This window comes from Callorhinus ursinus, unplaced genomic scaffold (genome assembly GCF_003265705.2).
Source record: "Callorhinus ursinus isolate GAN/ISIS: 27379988/994484 unplaced genomic scaffold, GSC_fseal_2.0 scaffold7, whole genome shotgun sequence".
Classification (NCBI taxonomy): domain Eukaryota; kingdom Metazoa; phylum Chordata; class Mammalia; order Carnivora; family Otariidae; genus Callorhinus; species Callorhinus ursinus.
Window position 1 is genome coordinate 61,376,752 of NW_027397069.1, and position 23,935 is coordinate 61,400,686.

Below are 23,935 nucleotides of genomic sequence, written 5' to 3' on the forward strand. Positions count from 1 at the left end.
GCGCAGGCGCAGTTGACAGACATGCTGCTCCAAACATCCTGTTTCCTTTGCGTGTTAAGTCTCCACCTCGGGGTGTGATTTTTAGCATTGCAGTGAGGGAAAGGTAACTGTTGGCCTCACCATGGTCCATCTGCGGGGCCCTGATTTAGCAATTAAAACCCCAGCTGGTCTGGGTGGTTTGGGTGGCCAGAGCCTTCCTCCAGGAAGTCATTATTGCTTGAGGGGTAGTTTTGGTTTCCTTCAGGGGATGCTATGCCCCTTGGGACTTTTGCCTGATTAAAAGATAAGCTGGAAAGAAGAGCTTCAGGAAAACTGTGGGACAGAGGTTGGTGGGTCCAAGCAGGTGATCAGCAAAGGTCAGGTCTTGGGGTCTAGCTGGTGACAGTTATTTTGCTTGCTTTTGGAATTTTACTTGACTTTACAAAATGTTCAGCACACACTCCCATCAAAGGTATAAATTACTTAGTTGTTTTTTGTTGTTGTTGTTTTTAATCTGAGTATAGTTGACACAATGTTACATTACTTTCAGGTGTACAACATAGTGATTCAGTTTCTCTATACCTTTGTTATGCTGTGCTCAGCACAACTCTAGCTACAGTGAAGGACAGAATTTCTATAAGAAGCTGTTTTCTGATCCACTTTAAGTGTTCAGATTATGTTATTTACATCATTACTAAATGTAGGTACCTCTGATTTTATAAATACCCCCAAATCCCAAAGAATAGTTTCTTTTTTAAATTCAATTTTATTCCTGAGTATCAGTATTTCTGTCAGAAAAAAGCAGTCGGAAAACGAAGAAAGGAAAGAATGATCATTTTCCCCCTCTAGGATATCAATCTGTTGTTGACCGAGCCAGATTAGAAGTAAAAAAATCTTTCTTTTCATTAAATGTTAATCATGCTTCCATTGTTTAAGAAGTCATAACTCGCTCTCACTTCTGGTAGAAAAGGAAAAATCAAAGACTAGGGAAAAGGAAACAAGGTTTACCTTAGTGTAAATTTAAATATATTTCTCTCTTCCTTAGGAGAGAGCTATGTGTGTGGCTCAATAGAGCCCTTCAAGAAACTAGAGTACACCAAGAACGTGAACCCCAACTGGTCCGTGAATGTCAAGACCACCTCGGCTTCCCGGGCGGTGTCCTCACTGGCCACTGCCAAAGGGAGCCCTTCAGAGGTACGGGAGAATAAGGATTTCATTCGGCCCAAGCTGGTCACCATCATCCGAAGTGGGGTGAAGCCACGGAAAGCTGTCAGGATTCTGCTGAACAAGAAAACCGCCCATTCCTTTGAGCAGGTTCTCACTGATATAACTGATGCCATCAAGCTGGACTCGGGAGTGGTGAAACGCCTGTATACCCTGGATGGGAAACAGGTAAGAGAGGTGTTGTGGTATGACTTTGACTTTATAGGAAAGAACCAGGGAGTTGGGGCATCTATGTGGCATGTGGGGGTGGTGGAGGAGGGAATGTGAAACACGCATTTTGCTGAAGTTGAGAGATTTGGGTCATGTGGTCAACCAGTACATAGCTGTTGGCCTCAAACGAGAGCAAAGATAGAGGTAGACAGGATTAACCATAGGAATAAAGTAAAATACCTCTCTCTGAAGCTTAAATGATTACTCACAGATTTCTGTATTTTCAGTTATTAATTGTTTAACATAAAAGTGCTTTTTTGCCATCTGTTTTCAATTTTTTATGTGGTAATGTCTTATAGCCTTAAGCATGACTGAGATGTAAACTCTGACCATTAGAGAAAAATCTAATTTCCTTTCTTTGGCCTAAATAATATTTTATGTCTCAGTAGTGTTCACTAGTGAGATTTATTTAAATTTTATAGATTTTTAAGTACATATCAAAGGGATGAAATATTTCCATCTGAATGGCTGTAGGAGGCATATTTCTAGAATATTATACAACTTGTATTGAAAACATAATTTCACAATTAACAGTGAAGAGGGGGGTGTTTCTTTAGCTACGGAATGGACATTGGTTGAGTTGGATGAGAGGACATTAAATGTGAGTTGCTCAGGTAAACTTAAAGGGAAGTCTTGTGTGGACTTTTGTAAAGGCTGGACAGAGCCCTGATAGTGAGCTGAATATATATATCACTGATATATACTGATATATGTACAGTGCAATTTGCTGGTCACTCAGAGTTTATGTGTCTTTTTATTTAAGATGATAATTTTTAGCGTACAATCCTTCCTTGAAATTTAGTTTTTAATGTGCATCTGTCCACATGGTTTTTAAAAATTATTTTGAGAGATAATTTGTAGGTAGAGTGCATATTAAAAATCAAAACTAGATTCATAAATTAAAAGGTTAATCTTTAAAAAAATTAATGGTTAATCTTTATTAAATAGAAGACAAGTTCTTGAAGGCTAACACACATTCAAATTTTATGAATTAGAAATAGATGCAATTACTAGAAAGAGTGTTAGTCATGAAAGAATTCCTCCTCTAGGGATCCATTCAAATGCTCTAAATTACAAAATTCATTAGGAAAGAAGGAATATCTGCCAGTTGTTCATTTATATTCACCAATCTTCTGCTTGTCTCATAAAACTTGTCTCCTCCAAGTGTCATGTGGAGAAGAATTCTGAGGGATAAAATTCTCAATCTTCTAGATCTAAGAGGGTGTAGCCTGACTGTCATTGATCAAAAGGTTCATTGCTAGCTTACGAATTATAGCAACATAAGATGGCAAGGCTCACATTTAAACATTTGAGCCCTTCAGTGGCTCCTTTTGTAATAAGTCACTCAACCATCTTGTAGTTCTGCAGTTTTGTATATTGGATTTTCTCAAGATGACAGCTTACCTATTTTCACAAAAAGTAAAATTTACAACAACGAATACAAATTGATATATCTTCCCCCCCCACTTCATAATTTTGGGGGTTCCAAATTGCTGCACACTGAATCTAAAAATGAGCTTTAGTTATGTTAGCTAAATTCTGCCATCAACTCATCATTTGTTTATTCCAAGAATGAATTCCTAGATTAGGTACTATGATGTTCTCAATAGTTTTCTTCTTTTTAGGAATTTAATCTAATGTCTGTATTTTATAATAGCTGTTTTGCTGTTGTTTACATGTAAATAATACAATGTAATGGAAAAGAATCCAAGGGTTATTGTCAAAAGACCACAATTCAAGTCTTGGTTTGGCCAGATTATTTATGTTTTTAGCAGATCACTTCACTGAGCCTCAGACTCATCAGTAAAACACAGATAAAATGATCACTTCTGTTTCATAGAGTGCTTGTGGGGACAACTATAATAATACACTTGAAAGCAATTTTGAACTATAATAATGATCACAGCTTTATTTGCATTATTCTAAGTGTCTTGCATGTATTAACATGTTTAATCCTCATAACAGCTCGATTACTATCTCTGTTTAACAGAGGAACAGAGGAGGATGCTAAGGCACAGAACTTGTTAAAAAAAAACAAAACATGTCCAAGACCACACAGATATAAATGGCAGAGTTGGGATTTGAACCTGTCTCTCTCCAGAGCTCATTGCTCTTAACCACTGTACCACAGAAGATTATATTAAAACACTAAAGGGATGTACATATACTGAGAAAGAATTTTCAAGTGAGTGATTTGTCCAGGGAATATCATCTGAAAGTTTTCTGCTTTGTATTGTTTTCCTGCAGTCATTCTGCTGATGGTTTTATTCAGCTTTATGTGTGTGTGTGTGTGTGTGTGTTAGCATTCGATTTGCTGTTGTGGCATTTCCTCTCTTGTGGCATGTTCTCTTCATAGTGGTGAAAAGCTGCAGAGGCATTGGAAGACAGAGTGGAAAGAATATAAAGACTTGTTGCTTGGGTTCCCAGTAGGAACAAAGATGCTTCCTCATGGACCCCAGGAGTCTTTAGAAGCATTTCTGCTCATAAGAGAAATCTGCCCCCGTGAGAGGTTTGTTAGAGTAGAGTGCTTTGACAGCCTTGGCAGAGACCAAGGCTTGATAAGCGTCTGAGAATGAACCACTTTCCTCCGAGCCTTCCTGCGGCATGATGCTCTGCCAGGTGGACTGGGCAGCCCATGCTGCTACCATTTTACCCTCACTGTGGCATCGGGGTCCACGTGCTATCAACAGGACATTATCCTTGAGATCACTCATCTCACCTCTTTTTTTGTTTGTTTTGGTCGTGTAACAACTCTCGTAACAACTCCAAAAATCCAACACCCAGTGAAGATTTTAAAGGTGATTTTCTTTTTGGATTGAGGAAATAGAATTGCTTAAAAAATTAATAGGTTGAGTGCATTGAGTAAATGAGTAGAGAGCAAGCGACGCATAAGGCAGGGATGGCTTTTCAGATTGCCTTCAGGCAGCTTGTGGGTGTATCCCCGGGATGGGGACTGGTGACTCCCGGCTTTTTGACAACAGAACAGTGACAAATGAACCGTGAGCATGTGCCTGCTGTTACATGGGCTGTCCAGAGATGGCGCTGGAGGGTGGAGGCCACATGCCCTTCTCACGTGTTCCTCCTACCACTCGGCCTCCTTGCTCAGTGGCCTTTGGGTGTGCTTTAAGCCCTAACCAAGAGTTCATTATACAGTGCTTTTGTTATTGTTGTTGAGGTTTTTAGGCCCAGATAAGGAAATCAACATATTGGATCCTGCACCACATAGAAAATATTTTGCAGGAAGCTGTAGTTTCCCCAGATGACTGTTGAGGCTCCTAAGCAGCCCACTGGTGAGCAGACCCTTTCTAACCATTTCAACTCCATTCTTTAGTCAGGGGCATTGAAGCTTCAGTAAAAGGTTGCTGCAACCTTGCCTCCTCCTCACACCTTTCAGGGGGCTTCTGCTCACCGTGTGATCAGGCACTTTCACCAGCAAGGCTGGGAGGTCAAGGAAATGCTTGCCTTGTCTTCATTTCAGTGATGCATTATTTATCTGGGCCTCGATTAAGGGCCCCCAAAGAAGGAAAGAGGGCATCTTCTAGCTAAAGGTTATAATCACGTTCCTTTTCTCCATATCTGAAGGGAGCTTTTGCAGGGTATGAGGATCTTTTCCTCTTGCCCCAGTCCAGGCACTGGATGTTGGGATTTTTCTGTGGGTTATTCACTCACCCTGCTGAGCAGCTACTCCCAGAGATCGTTTAGCATATGACTATTTTTTAAGTGATTGAAATAAACCCAAAAGGTACAAGATTTGCTACAAAAGATACACTCGTATATCTCCTGACTCCTTTTTTGGAACAGCTAATCTGGCTGTCTTGAGCTGTTAAATCTTCTAAATCTGTGATTACTGAATCCTTGCTTAGAAATACAAACAACAGCAAATCTTAGAATAGCTAGTGCCTAAGCAGGCAATTTATACCATAAAAATCACAGATAAGGCACTTCCCAATGACCTCCCCTTCCCCACTGAAATAGAGCAACGATAAACTCAGTTGCTCTTTAAGTAGAAAAGGTATGCACATCCGCATGGTATCTACTCCTCAATATTGTAGATCCATACAAAATAGCGGCATCCATTAGTGGCAGAGGAGAAACTCACTCAAAGATGTTATATTTTTATCTTGCAGACACGTCACGTATATCATGCATTTTGTAAAATCCACCACTGCTAGCGTGCTAGAATGAGCAAACAGATTATTGTCTTCCTAATACAGGACACACTAGGAGTCGCTGAAAGTAAAGGTACTCATAAACTGATTTAGACTGGTAAACTGTGAGAACAGACATCATAACTGCTGCTTTCCTCTGTTTGGGTGGCTGTAACAAAATACCACAGATTGGGTGGCTTATATACAACAAAAATTTATTTCTCACAGTTCTGGAGGCTGAGGTCCAATATCAGGGTGCCAGCAGACCTGGTCTGGTGAGAACCCACTTCCTGGTTCAGAAAAAATACCTTTTGCAGTGTCTTCACATGGCAGGAGGGGCTCAGGTGCCCTTGGGCCTCTTTTATAAGGGTACTAATCCCATACCTGAGAGCTTCGCCCATATGTCCTAATCACCTCCCAAAGGCCCCACGTCTTAACGCCATCCCCTTAGGGGTTAGATCTCATTATATGGATTCTGGGGGGACACAAACATTCAGACTATAGTGCTGTGTAAAGGAAATTCCAGTAGCTGTCAGTAAGTTCATCAGTTACTACATTGTCTTCTCAGTATCTTTTGATCATTGAATCCCCTTGTCTATTATAAACAAAAAGCTCGAAAGATGCTTGTAAATGAATCATAATAATTGCAGCCATTTATTTTAGGTAATTGGTATATAAGCTTATTGGAATTCAAGAAATGGTAATCTGATCGATAGGAATCTATCAATCAGATATCACAAGATGGTCTTTGATTTTTTCCTTTTGGCTTTTTTTTTTAAAGATTTATTTATTTATTTGAGTGAGTGAGAGAGAGAGCGCTTGTGTGCATGCGAGGGTGTTGGGGGAGGGACAGAGGGAGAGGGAGAGAAGCGTAAGCTGACTCCCCGCTGAGTGCAGAGCCCAATGTGGGGCTTGATCCCAGGACCCTGAGATCGTGACCTGATCCCAAACCAAGAGTCGGCCGCTTAACCGACTGAGCCACCCAGGCACCCCTCCTCTTTTGGTTTTTAACACCTATTTCTAATCTGAAGTAAGAACGATTTGGTTCAACCTTGAGTTTAGAGACCTTAGAACGTTTCTTCCCCTCACACCTTAAAACCAAGTGGTACATGTTGCTACTGCCTCTACCTTGGCTATAGCAATTAATGAGCATAGAAAATGTGGAAGCCAGACGTTTTCAAGTGGAAAGGAAGGAATTTAGGATGTGTCAGGATTTGGTTGGACTAGAAAATGAGATTTTCTGTAGCTGTTTGTAATAGTGGCTTTTTCCCTTTAAAAAAAAAAACTTCTGTGACAGCTCTAATTAACTTCTTCAAGCATATTTAAAACCTTCGTTCTTGGTCGACAGATTTTTTTTTTTTTTTTTTTACTATATGATTTGGTATATTATCTATGTTGTGAAAGTGAATGTAACACCTTTTAGTTTTGTTTGCAATTGATATAAAAACAGTTGATACAAATAATTTAGCTTACATTTTAAAATGTCAAATTAAAATTTCCTGCAAAATCTCAGAGCCACATGTTAAGCCATCCTCATGATTTGTTAGAGCTCTGAAATGATGGGAAGTCTTAGCTGTTTTCAAAGAAAAAGGAGCTTAAGAGTAATCATGATATTTCACTTAGAGAATTAAAGTGTCTGGGATAGAATGGGCTATTTTAGGTTACGTACTTTATGTTGATATTCAGGATTTATAAGCTACACCTGTCCTTACATAGATATTAATTCCCCCAAATAGAGAAGAGTTAAGTCCTTTTGTTCCAGTCTGAGCAACTCTGATAATGTAATTAATTATGTGATCCTGCGGTGATGTATATTTTAAGGCTTAGTCTCAGCAAAAGTCAGTTTTCTGTAAATTGAATACTGATTTGCTATAACATGAATTCTGAGTTCCTCTGTGTCCCACTCTAGGACTGGAGATGTGTTCCCTGAGCCCTGTCTCTAATATGCTGAGGGTGCTTTGGGCACTTTGACAGGACCCTGGGCTTGGGGTCATCTCCTAATGGTGACTTCTGCCTTGCAAAGGGCGAGAGCCCTGATTTGGCCCGTGAGTCTCCTGTACCCTGAGGGAGCATGCTGGAATGCTATGAAGAACTTGGACTTTAGAGTCAGCTGGGCCTGCGCTCAGATTTCCGTCTGAGAAATCTCCCTTGATCTGAAAAATTAACTTAGTTCCCCACTTAACTGATTACTTAAGTTCAAAAATTCTGTATATCGAATCTACTTATAATGAGGGAATTTGCTTTGGTATGCTGTAATTTAAACATGGGTATGTGAAGTAACATAATATGGAGGAAGAACACTAGTTTTTATTATTATTATTATTATTATTAAAAGATTTTATTTATTTATTTGACAGAGAGAGACACAGAGAGAGAGGGAACGCAAGCAGGGGGAGTGGGAGAGGGAGAAGCAGGCTCCCCGCGGAGCAGGGAGCCCGATGCGGGTCTCGATCCCAGGACCCTGGGATCATGACCTGAGCCAAAGGCAGACGCTTAACGACTGAGCCACCCAGGTGCCCCAAGAACACCAGTTTTTATAGACTAGTTTCAAACACCTAACTGTCCTTTACCCCTAGACACAGTGGAATCTGTTCTTCCATCGGAGAGAATTAAGTCTCAGATACTCAGTTTTCTCATCTGTACAATGAGAATAGTAACAATACTGCTTTATTAATTGTCATGAGGATTAAATGAACCAATCCGCATGACAAAACTCAGCACTGTGGTAGGTACTGAATTATCAGTATTTATTATACCTGAAAAGCTCAGGGTAAATTGTTTTTGAAAAATAAATCATATTTTATATGCTGAGGGAATGAACTATTTAAAATGATCTTTTGGGGCACCTGGATGGCTCCATTGGTTAAACAGCCAGCTCTTGATCTCAGGTCAGGTCTTGATCTCAGAGTCGTGAGTTCGGGCCCATGTTGGGCTCCACGCTGGACGTGGAGTCTACTTAAAAAAAAATGATAAAATGATCTTTTAATGATGATTAATCATATCTGCCTTTGTAAATGGCTTTTCACATGAAGATACTTCGTAGTGCAATGAGAACAGCATGGAATTCGAGATAAAATGCTTATAAGATCAAATTCTGACTTTTTACTCATTAGCTGTGTGGCCTTTTGCAAGTCAGTAACATTCTCTGAATTTCAGTTTCCTCTTTAAAATGATAATATATACCTCATAGTACTGGTGGGATAATTAAGAAAATACATAGGGGCGCCTGGGTGGCTCAGTTGGTTAAGTGCCCCATCTCTTGATTTCAGCTCAGGTCATGATCTCAGGGTTGTGTGATGGAGCCCCATGTTGGGCTCCATGCTCAGCAGGGAGTCTGCTGGAGATTCTCTCCCTCTCCCTCTGCCTCTTCCCCCCTCACCCAAATAAATAAATAAATCTTTAAAAAGAAAATATGTATGTAAAGGCCCTGGCTTGACCTAAGGTAGGTCCTCTGTAAATATTAGTCCTTTTCCCTTCTGCTTTCCTAGTCCAGACTTTCTTAAAAGTATAGGACATTTATAGTTGCATAATTTTGTCAGTGTAGATTTGGTCATCTTGCATTGTTCCATTGCCTGTACTATAACTAAAACTACTAATGACTCTATTTTTATCATTCCATTGATTGTCATTCAGTTGTGAATGTAATTTAGTTGTTATTCCTTAAGGGTATCTTACTGGTGACCCATTATACCAATATAGTGATATTAACATTATTATTACTATCACTGGTTGAACACCAGTATGCCTGGTGCTCTGAGCTAGTTGCTCTATGAATATTTATCTCATTGAATCATGACCACAGCTCTGCAGAAAGCAAGAACCTTCTCATTTGTCAAGATTCAGTTCAAAGGTGGCCTTGTCTACAAAACATTTCTTGACTTGCGGTGTAGAGCCCTCCTTGGGAGAGGGCTTCATTCCTGTCCATTGTAGATAGTCCTGCAATTCTTGATTATGCTGGCCTGTTGACAGTCATCATGCCATGCCTTCCCCTTTAGAATTTAGAGGATGAGGCTAAGGAAGGTGTCTTCTTGGCCTCTGAATCTCAAGGGCCTAACGTGGTAAATGCTTGTTCAATAAATGACTGAATGGATGATTGACCAGTTGGCCATGCGCTGTACATTTGGCATTAGCGCATTGCTTCCAGGGGTTCTGTGAAGTACAGGTCATGGCCATTTAGGGACTCCGTGGTCCCCGCAGACTGTGGTTGTATGTAGCTGTCAGCCGCGGTGGTGCTCTCTGTAGTGAACCACAGCTTGTAAGGTGCTCATCACGGTGCTTGTTTTCTAGCTCAGGCTCCTGCTTCATTAAAGACGCTAGGATAATTAAAAAAAAAAAAAAAAAAATTCATCTGCCAATTTTAGAGCATTTCCTCTGTTGAAAGAACTTTTATTCTGTGGGAAAACAATAACAAAATTTTCACTCTCTGAGCCAGGAGAATTGCTCTAAATCTTCCTGACATTGCCTCAGCCATCCAGTAAATACGGAGAAGAGCTAATCAATATGTCTATGGATTTAAAAATTGGTGACAGGCCAGTAAGAGATTCGCATGAATAGCATCTGGCCCAATTATTGCAGAGATGCAGACCTACAGTGTTCAAGGGTGTTTGTGGTGGTCAAGGACAATATGTTACAGCAGATTTTTCTGATTAGTTTAAATCCTTGAAACTAAGTTATATGAAAGAAGGCAGTTTCAGAAATTAAATGGAACTTAAAATATCCAATTTTAAATCTGGACTATGTTGTAAACAACATGCCATAGAAACAAAGGGACAGATGGGAGATTTATGTTTTAATTGGCTTTTTCTATTACAGGATTAATATAGATTATAGTAAAGAATATTAAAGTAAATGAGAAAATATTAAGATATTAAGATAAAATGACCCACAGTCTCATTGATGAGGTGGCACTCTTTAATATATTGGCTTTATTTCCTTTGTTTAAAAAAAAATTCTGATCCTACTCTGTATATAATTTGGTCTCTTGCTTGTAATTTCATGTGATATTATGCACATTCATGTAGGGAGATGTCTTGAAATTATTAAGCCGTTTCCTCTCTAACTTTGTTATTGCCCACTGTAAGATCCTTGGAAGGCAAGTTGTCTAATATACTTTCCCCTTTAGTAACTCATCTGCAGAACTTCTATCTGTGTTCTGACTTACGGCTGAGAATAGTAGTGTCCTAAAGTCAGATTGAAAAGCAAACACGGAATAATGACTCTTGAGATGTTGTTCAAATATAATCAGTTAGTGGAGGTTAAAAGTATCTCAGAATTCATCCACGCGGTCTAGAACCGTCTTGGAAAAAAACTATAGACATTTTCCAAAACCTGCCTGATGAAATAAGTCTAGTAGTTTTCCATAAATACCAGATAACTTAGGCTTATTAGGGCAATGGGAGGACAATAACCATGATCCTTTATGAGTCTTTCCCAGAGGAAAAAAACACAAGGTAATTTTCTGTCCGTGCCAAATCATTTCTGCTTTGTGTTATAACCATTTGTGCAGTTGTGTAGGACAGGAACAGCCTAGGGAAAGAAGACCATGCTTTATTGACTTCTGTATTCTTGGCTACCCTTGTGAGATGCTTAATATTTATTAAATGACATTTCTTTTTTTGTTGTTTTTATTTAAATCCCAGTTAGTTAACACGTAGTGTAATATTAGTTTCAGGTGTAGTATAGTGATTCAACACTTCTATACAACACGTGGTGCTCATCACAGTGAGTGCACTCCTTCATCGCCATCACCTGGTTCACCCATTCCCTTCCGCCCCCATCTCCCCTCTGGTAGCCATGTTTGTTCTCTATAGTTAAGAATCTGTTTCTTGGTTTGCCTGCCTGCCTCCCTCCCTCCCTCCCTCTCTTTCTTTCTTTCTTTTCTTTCTTTCTCCCTTGGCTTGTTTGTTTCTTAAATTCCACGCATGATTCTTGATTTTAACTTGTGGCTCAGAGTCTGGTATGTATGTAGTATTACAGAACTTTAGGGTCTGGACTGCCCTGATAAGAGATTGTTCTGCTCTTTCTTTTTCTCTACTTGGAAGACCATAAACTAAACTTACCTTGGCAGGTAGTTAAGATAAAATCAGTATTTTATTTTTAGCAAATCTTGTAGGAAGAAGATAACTCAAGGTAAGCATTATCTTTAAAAAAAAAAAGGTAGAAATTGAATGTATTTTCAAGATAATAGCATGGGAACTGATGTCCGCTTTCAGAGTAATAGTTTGAGAACAAGTAACTAGTTACACACCAGAAACAAGTTATAAAAAGTCCTGCTGTATGCTCAGGTAAACACTTCAGCCACGTTCTTAAAAGCCTTGCTACCAAGAGTGGCCTGAGGACAGTGGCAGTAATGCCACCAGAGAGTCTGTAGAAATGCAGACTCTCAGGCCCCAACCTAGATTTACTGAAGCAGATTTTTAACAAGATCCTCATGGGATCCATATTTTCTTTAAAGATGAAGAAGCAGTGCTTAGGCAACTAAGCAGTACTAATGGAACATTAATCCAAAGACCTAAGGAGGGTAAATCCAGGCTGTTACTTGGTAGATGGAATGACATTAATTTTAGCTTATTTAGCAGTTTTATTTGCATACTGTGAACATCAATGTTAACATCAACTAGCAAGATAGGACCGCCACCCACAATGGTTTGGAAAGCACCATTCCATTAGTATGAAATGTGTGCCCACTGCAGTCCAGCCTCAATGGGCTGCTGGTGTGTGGGGGATGGATAACTTCCTCTATGGAGAATAAATGAAAGTTAAGAGATTCAGGGAAGGCTGAGCAATTACTGTGGAAATGCTGATCCTCATGAGACATTAATGCACATGGTTGCCACAGAGTCCATATGCATGCTGTTAGAAGTTATCTTTATGCTCCCCTCAGTAGGCTGCACAGATTTAATATTTTCCTCATAGTTTTTCTGAATATCTTCCGTGGGGATGATTGGAAGTCATTAAAACTCTTCCCGAGAGTTGGTTTTAGATCTCCCAACTGTTGTCAGGCAGAATCTCTATGCATGGGAAAATTCTCAACATGGAAGATGTCCAGAAGAACATGGGGACATTTTTAATATGCACAGGGAATAGAGGGGTACCTTTTGAAAATAATTTCTGGCTAGCATGCCTAGGGATTTAATGGCCAAGAGCCTTCTGTATCACAGACGCCGCTGCTGAGAACAACAATGGATGGGGTAAACTGGTGTGAAATAATCACCTAGCAATCAAAATTGTAGTGGTTTTCTTATAATGCAGCCTGGGAGGTTAAGAGACTGAGGTGATGTACCCTACTTAATTCAGCTGTTGGCTGGCAATGACTGCAAACCACTTAGGCAGATCTGGTTTTGCAAACAGCCACACAATGCCCAGTGACCCATCAACAAGGACTTCTTTGAATGGGAAGGTCAACTCTATCTCTGGGGTTATGGCTCCAAATTGGTGGAAAAAATAAGCTCTAGAAATAAATGGAGTCTCTATACAGAACCAGTAGAAAGTTGATTTTTGCCATTGGCTGATGCAGTGGCTCTGGGAAAAGTAAAATTACATATTTCTCAAGACTTTTCTGGAATTGATGTGCTGTGAAAGGGGATAGCATGGGCATATTGGCCATTTTGTCTTTTAGTAACATCATTATTTTCTTTTATAGCAAAAATTCTTTTTCTCTTTTATCTACCTTTCATGACAAATTGGTAGATTAGGCCACCCTGTATTTAAAAAATACATCTGTTTAGGGGTGTCTGTGGTGCTCAGTCAATTGAGCATCCGACTCTTAATTTTGGCTCAGGTTATGGTCTTCAGGGTTGTGAGATCGAGCCTCATGTCGGGCTTGTGCTCAGCATGGAGTCGCCTTGAGATTCTCTCTTTTCCGCTCCTTCTGCCCCTCCCTCTGCTTGTGCCTCCCTCTCTCTATATAAAATCTTAAAAAAAAAAAAGAAAAATACATCTCTTTATTAAATTCTTGTTGCAATTGGCTACAAGTTATTATTAACCTTATAGGAAAAGAGAAGATCTCGTGGCATATACTGATGCCTCTGTGATACTCTCAGGTGGAGGAAATCTAATCTCATACCTTATTTTATTGTGTAGTGCCCATTGTTAATAGTGGTCAAAGAAGTGAAGACCTGTGGCAAAGTGTGTTAGGTGGACAGATTATTGACAGAGTAATCTTTGATTTTGCAAAATTGGATCAAGAGTTTCACCTGCGTTCTGTTGAGATGGTCATGCTTTAATGTTTTATTTTAAGTGCCTTCTAATATTAAGAATGTGCCTGTTCTTGTAGATTGGTGAGATCAGTAGACATCTGTTGAGCATGGGCTCTGTGCCAGGTGTTGGGAATATCACAGTTTTCTTTCACCGGGTAGTGCGAACACTTGGAAGAATTTCTCATGATGGGGTCATAAGAGGTAGAGTCCTTTTAGGACTTTGTGAATTCACTGCTTGAGAAACTTGCATTTCCGTATTTGTGTGTTCATATAAGTAGGAGATGAATGATATAGTTAATTTTATTTGAGGATATCCTTGTATTATTTGGGAATGTGACTGTCAAAAACCACTCTTAAGCGTTACCTCTGTATTTTAAATAACTAAAAGATATATTCTACTTTATACTATAATTAATAACACTTCCAGTGCATTCAGATTAGAAGTAATATTAAAAGCCTACTTTTGTGAACCAGCACGCTAGTAAATGGCTTTACATTTAAATTAGTTCCCGTGCTGAGAGCTTGTGGCATATTTTTAGAAGCCTTGAAAATATAATAATGTCTTAGCCCTCAGTCTCACCGGCCTGTACTTTCCTAGTGATGTGTACTGGCAGTCAGGTCTGTGAAATGACAATGTATTTCCTCTGTCAAAATGAGATGGAAGTTATTATCAAGACTTTACAAGATTATAAAAATGTATGGGAAATTGACTCAGGGGGTTTTTACCTGGACATTCATACATTTTAGGGCACAAAATGATAAGACGAAGAAGTGGGGGAAGTGTTAATATGTTTTGAGACTCAGCAACAGTAATGATACCGTGTTCTCAAGGTTTTAAAATAACTTTTTTTTAAAAGGAAAAATGAGGCCTTTACCCTACGTATTTAAATGATTATATTAGAAATAGAATATAGAAATAGAATATAGATAGAAATTCTCTGGTGTTCCTCTCACCTAGAAGGACCTCACTGTAAGTGGATTCCATTCGTCTGACCTTTCTTTTGTCCTCTTTGCCTTATAATTTGGCTTAACACCAGCTGAAGAGAGTGTGTCAGACCCGTTCTGGGATGTCGCCCTGGCTCTGTGCCAGCAGATGAGCACTGTCACATTGTGTAATGAGTCAAAAATTGGAAGATATTTCGCTGGAGACAGTTGGCATGAGCATTGCTGAGTAATTGGTCCTCCAGCGAGGTACAGGACTAGAGCTGTCCCTGGGTGCGAGGCTTTGTAGGAAAGAGAACGAAATCGTCTGTACATCGAACCCAATGCAGGGATAATAGCATCAACAAGAACAGAACAGCAGCTAGTATTTCTTGAAGGCTTACTTTATGCCAGGCCCTCGCTAGAGATTTCCCTTTTTCCATTTCAACAAAATTGTGTGATGGACACCATTGTTATCTCTGTGTTACGGGTGCAGGAACCAGGGAGGGGAAAGTAACAAGCCTACCCATGTGGTCAGTACGTGATTGAGGCCAACCTACACTCACAACCACAGTGCCAAACCTGGCTTTATATGGTGTTTTGAAAATGTTTTGAGGGCGCTTGGGTGGCTCAGATGGTTAAGCGCCTGTCTTCGGCTCAGGTCATGATCCCAGTGTCCTGGGATCGAGTCCCGCATCGGGCTCCCTGCTCCTTGGGAGCCTGCTTCTCCCTCCCTCTCTCTCTCTCTCTCTGTCTCTCATGAATAAATAAATAAAATCTTTAAAAAAAAAGAAAATGTTTTGAATATATAAAATTCACAGGCATCCGTTTTTTTGGTAGGAATGCTCATGATTCATTGCTGTTTTATCTACTTTACCCATTGGAGTTTTAAAATACATCCCTTCTGAAATTATCAAATTCTAGTGATCTGTCAATATGAAAGCTTGAGTGGGGTTGCCAAAAGAGTAGTAAATGTTGAGAGAGCTACTGGAGTGTCTTGCTTCAATTTCTTCTCAGTTTTTCTTCCTATTTTGATTGTTGGTTATGAAATTAATCCATTTGCAGTAATTTTAAAAATCATCAAAGAATCTTTTTTTTTTTTAGGTTGTCATAAAGATTTCTATTCCCAACAATGGAAGAAGAATGTTCTTAATGTAACTCATCACCAAGAAATACAGCTGTTTTATAGAACGGGAATATTGTTGCATTTTTAAACATGTCAACTTTAAGGATTTTATTTATTTATTTGACAGAGAGAGAGAGAGAAAGCACAAGCAGGGGGAGCGGCAGAGAGAGAGGGAGAAGCAGACTCCCTGCGGAGCAGGGAGCCTGACATGGGGCTTGATCCTGGGACCCTGAGATCATGACCTGAGCCGAAGGCAGACGCTTAATCAACTGGGTCACCCAGGAGCCCCAAACATGTCAACTTTAAAAAATATTTATAGCTTTATTAAGGTTTAACTTTTATACCATAACATTTATCCATTGTAAGCATACTTTTAAATGATTTTTTTATTATTATGTTAATCACCATACATTACATCATTAGTTTTTGATGTAGTGTTCCCTGATTCATTGTTTGCGTATAACACCCAGTGCTCCATGCAGTATGTGCCCTCTTTAATACCCATCACCAGGCTAATCCATCCCCGCACTTCCTCCCCTCTAGAACCCTCAGTTTGTTTCTCAGAGTCCATAGTCTCTCATGATTTTAAGAAATTTCGAGAGTAGTGCAGCCATCACCACAATCCAGTGTTAGGATGCTTTCACCACAGAAGGTTCCTCATATGCCCACTGGCAGTCATTTCTCACTCCCACCTCCCAGCCCAGCAACCACTGAGCTGCTTTTAAATTGCCTCAGCTTTGGGGTGCCTGGGTGGCTCAGATGGTTAAGCGTCTGCCTTCGGCTCAGGTCATGATCCCAGGGTCCTGGGATTGAGCCCCATGTCGGGCTCCTTGCTCCGTGGAGAGCCTGCTTCTCCCTCTCCCTCTGCCTCTCTCCCTGCTCATCCTTTCTCTCTCTCTCTCTCTCTCTCTCTCTCTCTCTCTCTCTCTGTATCTCTCTCAAATGAATAAATAAAATCTTAAAAAAATTTAAATTGCCTCAGCTTTTAAGTATTGACCTCACCTTTCAATATGCCTTTATAGAAAAGACCCTTTTTTGCCTTTGAAGTCATGTGTATAATTACGGATTTACTAAGTACATCATGCTTTAACCTTTTACTGTGATCTTCATCCTCTGCAGTTCCGTGTGAAGAGCCCTGGGTTTCACTGAGTTTTATAAGCAACTTAGAGCAGAGAAGATTATGCAGCCAGCTTTAGCACAGTGAACCACTTATTATCTTTGCACTCCTTGCACATATGGCATTTCTGAATTAATTCCAAACTTAGGCAACTAAGAGGAAAAACATTGAATGTTCGTGGCAGGATGGAATAATACTTGTTGTCCTCTAATGCCCCATGGGTGCTCCTCCGAGGTCTAGTCTGCACTCTTGCGTTCTGCACGCTCCATTTGGCACTACTTCGCTACAGTCCAAAATACCACTTATAGGCTGATTAGATTTCAAATTATATTAACATATTTCAAGCTGTATATCTTTTTTTGCTTTTCATAGTTAAAATATGCTTTCCATGTGCTTTGTCTTTTTCCTGGGTGAGATCCAATTATTTTGTAATCTCTGTCTTCCCCTCCTCATGGCGGTTTTCCCACTTGTCCTTTGATCGCTTTACTATTCAAGATCTTTGAGAGCTTTTTTATTATCTAGTTCTCTCTTCTCAAGGAAGGAGACTTCATTGTGAATTCCAATATGTTGCCATATAATAAAGCTTCACCTGAGGGTGTGTGGGGGGTGGGGCGGGATTCTGTTCGTTGAACCATCATTGAATGCCTTTGCAGTCCAGGGTTCAGGTGCTGCTGGCTTTTGGAGTCCAGAGAGGCTTGTATATTCACTATAATATTCAATATTTATATACTTATATTTATCTCCTATATCCTCTTTCTTGCTGTTCAACGCCATCTCTAAACCCAAAACAAGACTCAGTCTCCCCTGTGAGACTTCCCACAGGGTGGGGAAGAGAAGCTGGTCTCTGGCCAAGATCCAAAGGCCCTGGGCTCATTTCTAGGCATGATTTTGAGGTTGACAAGATGTCCACATTGCTATCCAGGATTTTCTCACTTTCTTACCTTCTTGGTGATCTGCCCATCCACAGAACCAAAGGATTTATGGTGGTGGGTGGCTACATTGGAAAGAATCATGTATAGAAACTCTTCATGACTCGTTTACAGTTTTTAAGGCCCCCCTTTTTGGCTAGGTCTCTTTCTAAGATGAATGGTCTTTATTATAACTCCCTTTAGCTAAAGCTGACAACAAAGAATAACAATAATAAAATGGGAAAAAAATGGACTAATCCAATGATTTAAAGCAAACCAAAACCCTGTATCTTTAAGTGAGGTTTTCTTGTTTCATCTACAACAGTGGTTCTTAAATTTGGGGGATTACCTTCCCCTTTGAGAGTCTCATGAACGGCATGACCTGGGAATACTAGCCCCACGAGAGTTGCACCTCCCAGGTGAGGTGGCATTTAATTTTTCTATTATGTGCTTATTCGTGTTCAGTCTTTTATTCTTGTATCCTTTTGGGGAGAATTTATATGTCTTTGGTATTTACTGATCCAGTGATATAAATCAAATCTTATTTTAGATTACTTTTAATTTCCTTGCCTTTAGTAGTGATTTTCTTGATACAGCTAGGAGCTTGAGCCCAGAAAGAGATGAGAGGGCAAATTGTGCCACCTGTATTCTTTTTTTTTTAAGATTTTATTTATTTATTCATGAGAGACAGTGAGGCAGAGAGAGAGAGAGAGAGAGGCAGAGGCAGAGGGAGAAGCAGGCTCCCCGCTGAACAGGGAGCCTGATGTGGGATTCAATCCCAGGACCCTGGATTCATGACCTGAGCTGAAGGCAGATGCTTAAACAACTGAGCCACCTAGGCGCCCCAAGAATTTTATTTCCTTTTCATGGAGGGGTTACTGAATTCAGTTGGGCAGGGGTTTGCTTTCTTTCACGTGGCTCTTTATCAAAACAAAAAGTCTCATGCTTCAGTACAAAGGAAGACACAAATGGAGGGTCCTTCTTCAGACCATCTCTCCTTTGTTTTTTCCTTTATAAAGATTTTATTTATTTATTTATTTATTTATTTATTTGTTTATTTATTTATTTATTAATTTGAGAGAGATAGAGAGCGCAAGTCGGTGTGGAGGGGCAGAGGGAGAGGCAGATTCCCTGCTGACCTGGGAGCCGGATGTGGGGCTCAATCCCAGGACCCTGGGATCATGACCTGAGCCCAAGGCAGATGCTTAACCCACTGAGCCACCCTGGCACCCCTCCGCTATGTTTTTTTCTTCTCTATTTTCCTTCACACCTAAATTTTTTTCCTTTCCTTCGAGCCTTTAGTTTGTATGAGATCATCGCATTTTTGTTCTGATCTAATTCTTACACTTCTAGGAAATTGCATTTCTGGCTTTAAATTGGACTTTCTTTTACAACAGATGCTCACCGGGGCTCTTCATCTTGTTCTGGACAACACATTTTCAAAATGGTTAAGTGCTTCCCAGCTGATGGTTCTGGAAGTCCTTAGGGGGCCCATAAATGTGTTCCAGTAATGGCGTTTGTTTTAGTATCTTAAAAAAACTGCAAACATATTTGCTGCTTAAGAGCTTTACCCTTTTTTTTTTTTTTAAAGATTTTATTTATTTGACAGAGAGAGAGCGAGCACAAGCAGGATGAGTGGTAGGCAGAGGGAGAGGGAGAAGCAGGCTCTCCACGGAGCAAGGAGCCCGACATGGGGCTCAGTCCCAGGACCCTGGGATCATGACCTGAGCCGAAGGCAGACGCTTAACCGACTGAGCCACCCAGGTGCCCCTTAAAAACTTTACACTGAAAAAGGAATCAATTTTAGAGCCACTGAGGGTATGTCAAGAAGCCTTGCATAGCAGTGAGTGGAGATCAGGTGAGAGTCCCCGGGACCTGTTTCTGAGTTGGCCTCTGATTCAGTGAAACGCAACGAGTGAATAGCATGGTTTTGACCATTATATAATTTTAAACTGGCTTTATTCTAAACCATATATTGTGAAATTTATATTTGTAATGAACCATTGGTTAAGAATAGGAAGTTAATAGGGAGCAGAATATAAAGTGATGATAATACCACTTTTTATATAGTAACATTAAGGTGTTTCTAGTACTTGAGAAAATGTAATGATAATTTTATCCAATTTAGTTTTTATTTACTGAGGTTAAAACTATTGACTTTGACCATTACTAAACAGGGTGATATTTTTTGGTGCAAAATGTAAATCAGGTCACAAAGGCAGGGTTTTTTGGGGGGGTTTGTAACGGATATTTTAATTTGTCTACATTTTAATATAGAGTTGACTCTAATACCAAATAAGATATTGTCATTTTGTTGGTGATCAATTATGTATTTGCCTCTAAATTAAAAATCACTTAGAAACGTAACAAAGGTTGCTTGGGAAGAACAAACTTTGTCTTTATTATCCAAATTCTTTTGTTATTTCTTATTTACATTAAAACATTTTATTTAAAGTAGCCATCATTCACAAATGTCAAAATTATTTAACACGTTCTTAGGATGTGCGAAGAGTTGAATAGTTTTAGAAAGGGATTCTTGGGGAGACAAGGATGGGTACATGGTAACGCGTTATGGAGGGGCGATTGAATGTCAGGAAGCCAACAGTGCCGTGCGGATATCTTGAACCTCGGTGTCTCTAACGTGGTACTTTGATTTTATCAGATGTTTGGTAAATGTTTATTTTTGAAAGCAATTTACGTTTAACATTTGGTACTTTAATCATATAGTACCATTTTCATTTAAAATACGGAAGTCATACTACAATACAAGGAAAGTTAACTAGGTGGCTTGGAGCCAATATGGGAACCCTCAACTACAAGATTCGTGATAGCAAGATATCCTTTCCCAGATCCCAAGACCTCATACTGCCAAACGAGGTGTTGGTTTTACACACATGGTGACTTTCAATCTAAGGGAAAAATATGCCTACTTTATTATTCCCGGAGACTTCTTAAATAATTTGCCAGTCTCTTCCAAATAAGGTACCTTGCCAGCTTTTTAAAAGTCAGCTATGTGGGCACTCCTGCCTACCCCTGTTTTCAAGTAATAGTAACGTGAACCAATTACATATTTAAGGTTTGATATAGAAGTAAGAACTTCAAGAACTCTTCATGACCCATTGTGTGAATAGTTTTGAAGCACTGTTATTGTTTCTGTCCCTTGGTTAATAAGGCCTAATTATCAGGGATGTTAACAGTACCTTCCTATCGTACAGCCACTTTTATCCTTGACTTGTCTTATTTTCAAGGTCTCTTTTACTCAGTTCATGCCTATTTTGTGTGGCCTGGACTCCTGACTAGTATTCATAGGTTGTTTCGAAGGTAGAATCTAGAGAATTTCGGGTCTGATGAGATGTGGGCAAGGAGAGGGAGAAGTGAAGAAAAGGAAAAGGAAAGAAAAGGCATCTCAGGTGAATGAAGGCTCTGCTTTAGGCAGGAGGGTGGAGAGAGGTGGTATTAAAAGTTAAATAATAGAATATGCGTAAGAACTGCTGGTGCATATTCAGCAATTTGCTGTTTGCTAGGGTCTGTGTTACATGCTTCATACTCATTATTAACCTAAATCTCACACATACCTAATCTTATGAGGTAAGTTCTTTTTTTTTTTTCTTCCCCTTTTACAGCTGAGGAAACTGAACTCTAGATGGGTTTGTAATACATTCAACGTAACACAGCTAGAAAATAATTTAAAAGCCAGAACTCTCATGTACTCTTCCCTTCCAGTGGGGAAAATGAAGCAGGTTTGGAGTTGTGTAGCGTCAACAGGATCACGTGCTGCCAAGCAATTAAACAAAATAAAGTCTGCGGAATATTGGCAAGAAGCACAGATAGAGGACATTCTAGGCAAAAGGAACAGCATATGGTAAAGGCCTGGGGTAGGGAAGCAAGGGGATTGGCCTAGAATGATGATGGATGTATTGGATTTGGGGAGCGTTGGTAGCAAGTACAGGAAATAGGAAGATAGATAAATAGGTGGAAAGTGATAGCAGTGCAGGGAGGAATGGGTAGGTAGTGGTGAGAATGGGAAGGGAGATCGGGGTTAATGAGACACGGCAGCCTTCTTAGTGTCTACGTAGAGTGCTTCATCATACGGAACGTTTCACACTAGGAGAGGTGACTGTTTTCTTTATGTACCTCCTTTCATACGTATTTGTACCTGGGCCATGTTGCAACTGAAAGAATTTTCTAGATTAACTTTACAAACACACAGAAAAGCAAACAGAAGATGTTTCTGTGAAGTTTGGGTTGGCACTTTCCGTGTTTATGGCCAAACATGGATTCCAAGTTAAAGATGAGGCAGTTGGCACATGAGAAGATATTATGCGCCAGGCATCAAGGATGCAAAGAGAAGACAGAAGTCCTCCCTCAAGGTGGGGGCCCCCTTCTCCCATTTCTTGCCATTTCTCCATGCACACCCTAAATCCCAGTTCTCTAAAAACCCCAAGGGTCTGTAGATCCCCAGTCCCTCTTACTGAAATGCCCTCCCCTTGGTTTTCCTGGTGACTCTTCTCTTAAGACAAACTCTACTGGAGCATTTAGACATCTCCGTACATAGACAGTGAGCAGCCCTGTCAGGCGATAGGTCCAACATCTCCAGCTGTGAGAGTTTTCATCCAGAAAGCCCTGAATGTCCAGACCCAAAGATAAATATTTTCCTTTTTGTCTCTATCCTTCACCAGACCGGTAAAGCCCAGATGCCTTTCCTTCCCACATCAGTAAACCTACAACTGTTACGTCAGCTGTAGGGCATCTGATAGTTTATCAAGATAGAGTGCGCTCCATTTCCTGAATAGCAATAGGTTGTCAGTATGACGTTCATTCCCACAAAGCGTGCAGCACATTTGAGGACTATGGTAATTGAAAAAACACAATCTGGATTACTAAAATTTGTTAATCCTCTCCAGTTTGACTGCAGGATTGATTAGTCGCCAGCAGAGTAAAACGCTTTGGTTCTTTCATGCTGGTAAATGGAGATCAAAGGGTCGTCAGCCTTTCCCACTAGCTATTGTGGGAGTCACTGTGGTACCAGAGGAAATAAGATTTTGTCTTGTTTCATAGCTTAACTGTTGGAGAGAAAAAAAAAATCAAATTGGGTTATAGGTATTATTGGTGTGTGGCAAGAGCCGGTGCCTCAGAAACAAAAAGGACGTTAGAGAAGTAAGTGACCGGCACTGCCAGTTGTAGGTTTCTTTGTACAGAGAGGGAAAAAAAAGAAAGAAAAAGAAAAAAGAAGGTGCCTTTGCCAGAGAATTGCAGCGGAAAGAGGCGGGTGATGGGAAACTTGAAGCAAAAAGGAACATTTCACAAATGGACAGCCTGGTGTTCCCCTTGGAAGATAGTGCTGCGGAGAAGGTATTGAGGGAGAGGAATAACTGGAGAGCGTTGCACAGGGAAGAAACATATACAGATTCTGTTTCCAGTAGTGGTTCGATTATATCAACTGTGCAACGTATACTCGGGAAAAGCCTGTGTTTCTGTCGGGGGCTACCAGGCCAGTGGGTCCTGGACCACTGGGCCTGTTTCTCCTGGGCCACCCAACTATTTATAATGTGGGTGTTTCCAGTCAAGCAGGGAGGAGCTTACCTATTTATTCATAAATAATAGGAGATTACACAGAGGAAGAGTGATTTGAAGTGGACCAGCAAGCAGGACTATTGGAGATAGTATTAGAAAAATATATATATATAAATCTACTCTAATTCATATTAATGACGCTGGTAAAAGTCATTTAAACTGATTTTAGACTTTTTTCTTTCAAACTTGCATCTATAAATAGCACCAGTGTTGGTAAGTAAATTGGGAATGTTTTTCAAAAATATAGACTAAAATTTTATGTCTTTCATTGGTTACTGGTGTTTCGTGTTTTTTTAAAAAGTGTTCAGAAAAATGTAAAATCCATATGAACATGGGAATAGAGATTAGAGGTGAGAAGGAATATAATGTGCCGAGGAAATGGTTGCACTGGAAAGCTGGGCTAAGAATAGTTCGCATTCTCCAGTTATTATGAGCTAAGACATAAATGGAAATGTGGTTGTCATGGGGCTCATTAGCAACAGAATAAAAGTATTTGGGTTTGTTGAGAGATACAGATATTTTCCTAGCAC

The 23,935-nt window shown here is 39.9% G+C and overlaps 1 protein-coding gene across 8 annotated transcripts in view; it reads left to right on the forward strand.

Moving 5' to 3' along the window:
* The window catches only part of DCLK1 (doublecortin like kinase 1), a 335,073-nt gene that overhangs the window by 20,388 nt on the left and 290,750 nt on the right, over positions 1–23,935 (forward strand). For all 8 annotated transcript variants that reach the window (XR_012378821.1, XR_012378822.1, XM_073894693.1 and 5 more), the window contains exon 3: positions 1,025–1,371. Coding sequence is in view for 6 of the 8 variants with exons in the window: in XM_073894693.1 (XP_073750794.1) it covers positions 1,025–1,371 (347 nt within the window). In the remaining 2 variants the exon portion in view is untranslated. The remainder of the gene's footprint in view (positions 1–1,024; positions 1,372–23,935) is intronic.